Raw genomic sequence first — 2,480 nt, 5'->3', positions numbered from 1 at the left:
AGGGTGTTGTGGAGAAGACTTCTGATGTGGATGGGGGTGTGTTGTTGACATTGGAAGTTAATGGGGTGGTTGTTTCACCTGGAGATGACATCCCCTGAGACACGGTGTGTGTCAGAAGGAGTCCACTTGAGGAGGATGAAAGAGTGGAGGTGGTGGCCTCTGTGGGGGTGCTGCTTTGGGGACTGCTGGTGGTCTGTATGTTTTCAGTGTGTTGGTTCTGAGGAACTGTTGATGATTCCTGAGTAGAAGTTCTGGGTGTTGTCACCGTTGAGAGTTCATTTGGTGAAGCTGGTATTGGGACTCCTGTAGTGAATAGTGTGGATCTTTCAGTAATCATGGAAATTGTGTTCCCTGTGTTACCCTGAGTGGAGTCTGTGGAGGGTGTTGAAATGAGCACCTCTGATGTGGGTGGGGGTGTGCTGCTGACACTGGAATCAGGTGGGGTGGTTGTTCCATCGGGAGATGAAGTCCGTTGAGAAACTGTGTGTGTCAGAGTGTGTCCAGTTGTGGTAGAGGAAAGAGTTGACGTGGTTACCTCTGTGAGGGTGCTGGTTTCATGTTGGCTGGTGGTCTCCATGCTTGTGGCATGTTGGTTCTGGGGAAGTGCTGATGATTCCTGAGTAGAGGTGCTGAGTGTTGGCATTGCTGACAGATCATTTGGTAAAGTTGTCATTGAGACTCCAGCAGCAACAGGAGTAGAACTTTGAGTAACTATGGGTGATATGTGCCCTGGGGTTCCTGGAGTGGAATCTGTGGAGGGTGTTGTGACACGTACCTCTGAAGTACTTGGGGGTGTGTTTCTGACACTAGAAGCAAATTGGGTAGTTGTTTCATCCAGAGAAGATGTCCCCTGAGAAACTGTCTGTGTTAGAGTGGGTTTAGTTGGGGAGAAGGAAAGAGTTGACGTGGTTACCTCTGTGAGGGTGCTGGTGTCATGTTGGCCAGTGGTCTCCATGCCTGTGGCATCTTGGTTCTGGGGAAATGCTGATGATTCCTGAGTAGAGGTCCTGAGTGTTGACACTGCTGACAGATCATTTGGTGAAGTTGTCATGAATTCGCCAGCAGTAACTGGTGTAGACCTTTGATTAACCATTGGGGATGTATGCAGTGTATTCCCTAGATAGGAGTCTGTGGAGGTTGTTGGAATGACCACTTCTGATGTGGCTGGGGACATAATGTTGCTGACACTGGAAGGGAAGAAGGTGGTGGTTTCACCTGGATGTGAAGTGCCCTGAGAAACTGTCTGAGTCAACATGGGTCCAGTTGTAGAAGAGGAAGGAATTGATGTGGTCACTTCTGTGAGCTTGCTGGTTTCAGGTTGGCTGGTGGTCTCTATGTTTGCGGTGTTTTGATTCTGAGAAAATGATGGTGATTCTTGAGTATACGTGCTGGTGCTGGGTGTTGTCACCTTTGAGAGTTCATCTGGTGAAGTTGTCATGGAAACTCCTGTGTTGATTAGTGTAGAACTTTGAGTAACAATTGGTGATGTGTAGAGCATGTTTCCCTGAGTGGAGTGTGTGGAGGGTGTTGTGGAGAAGACTTCTGATGTGGATGGGGGGGTGTTGTTGACATTGGAAGTTAATGGGGTGGTTGTTTCACCTGGAGATGACATCCCCTGAGACACGGTGTGTGTCAGAAGGAGTCCACTTGAGGAGGAGGAAAGAGTGGAGGTGGTGGCCTCTGTGGGGGTGCTGCTTTGGGGACTGCTGGTGGTCTGTATGTTTTCAGTGTGTTGGTTCTGAGGAACTGTTGATGATTCCTGAGTAGAAGTTCTGGGTGTTGTCACCATTGAGAGTTCATTTGGTGAAGCTGGTATTGGGACTCCTGTAGTGATTAGTATGGCTCTTTCAGTAATCATGGAAATTGTGTTCCCTGTGTTACCCTGAGTCGAGTGTGTGGAGGGTGTTGAAATGAGCACCTCTGATGTGGGTGGGGGTGTGCTGCTGACACTGGAATCAGGTGGGGTGGTTGTTCCATCGGGAGATGAAGTCTGTTGAGAAACTGTGTGTGTCAGAGTGGGTCCAGTTGTGGTAGAGGAAAGAGTTGACGTGGTTACCGCTGTGAGTGTGCTGGTTTCATGTTGGCTGGTGGTCTCCAAACTTGTGGTGTGTTGGTTCTGGGGAAATGCTGATGATTCCTGAGTAGAGGTGTTGAATATTGGCATTGCTGACAAATCATTTGGTAATGTTGCCATGGAGACTCCAGTGGTAACCAGTGTAAATCTTTGAGTAACCATTGGGGATGTGTGCAGTGTATTCCCTAGATAGGAGTCTGTGGAGGTTGTTGGAATGACCACTTCTGATGTGGCTGGGGACATAATGTTGCTGACACTGGAAGGGAAGAAGGTGGTGGTTTCACCTGGATGTGAAGTGCCCTGAGAAACTGTCTGAGTCAACATGGGTCCAGTTGTGGAGGAGGAAAGAGTTGATGGGGTCACCTCTGTGAGCTTGCTGGTTTCAGGTTGGCTGGTGGTCTCCATG

General features: G+C 49.0%; 1 protein-coding gene across 1 annotated transcript in view; it reads right to left on the bottom strand.

Moving 5' to 3' along the window:
• Positions 1–631, bottom strand: part of Muc4 (mucin 4, cell surface associated) — a 27,669-nt gene extending 27,038 nt beyond the window's left edge. The window contains exon 1 of the mRNA XM_017799475.1: positions 127–631. Coding sequence (XP_017654964.1) covers positions 127–577 — 451 coding nt within the window. The 5' untranslated portion in view covers positions 578–631. The remainder of the gene's footprint in view (positions 1–126) is intronic.
• Positions 632–2,480: the final 1,849 nt, after the last annotated feature.

The sequence above is a fragment of the Nannospalax galili genome, unplaced genomic scaffold (genome assembly GCF_000622305.1).
Source record: "Nannospalax galili isolate Female #2095 unplaced genomic scaffold, S.galili_v1.0 scaffold598, whole genome shotgun sequence".
Classification (NCBI taxonomy): domain Eukaryota; kingdom Metazoa; phylum Chordata; class Mammalia; order Rodentia; family Spalacidae; genus Nannospalax; species Nannospalax galili.
Note: the sequence above shows the minus strand (reverse complement) of the source record. Positions and strands in the feature narration are given on the sequence as shown.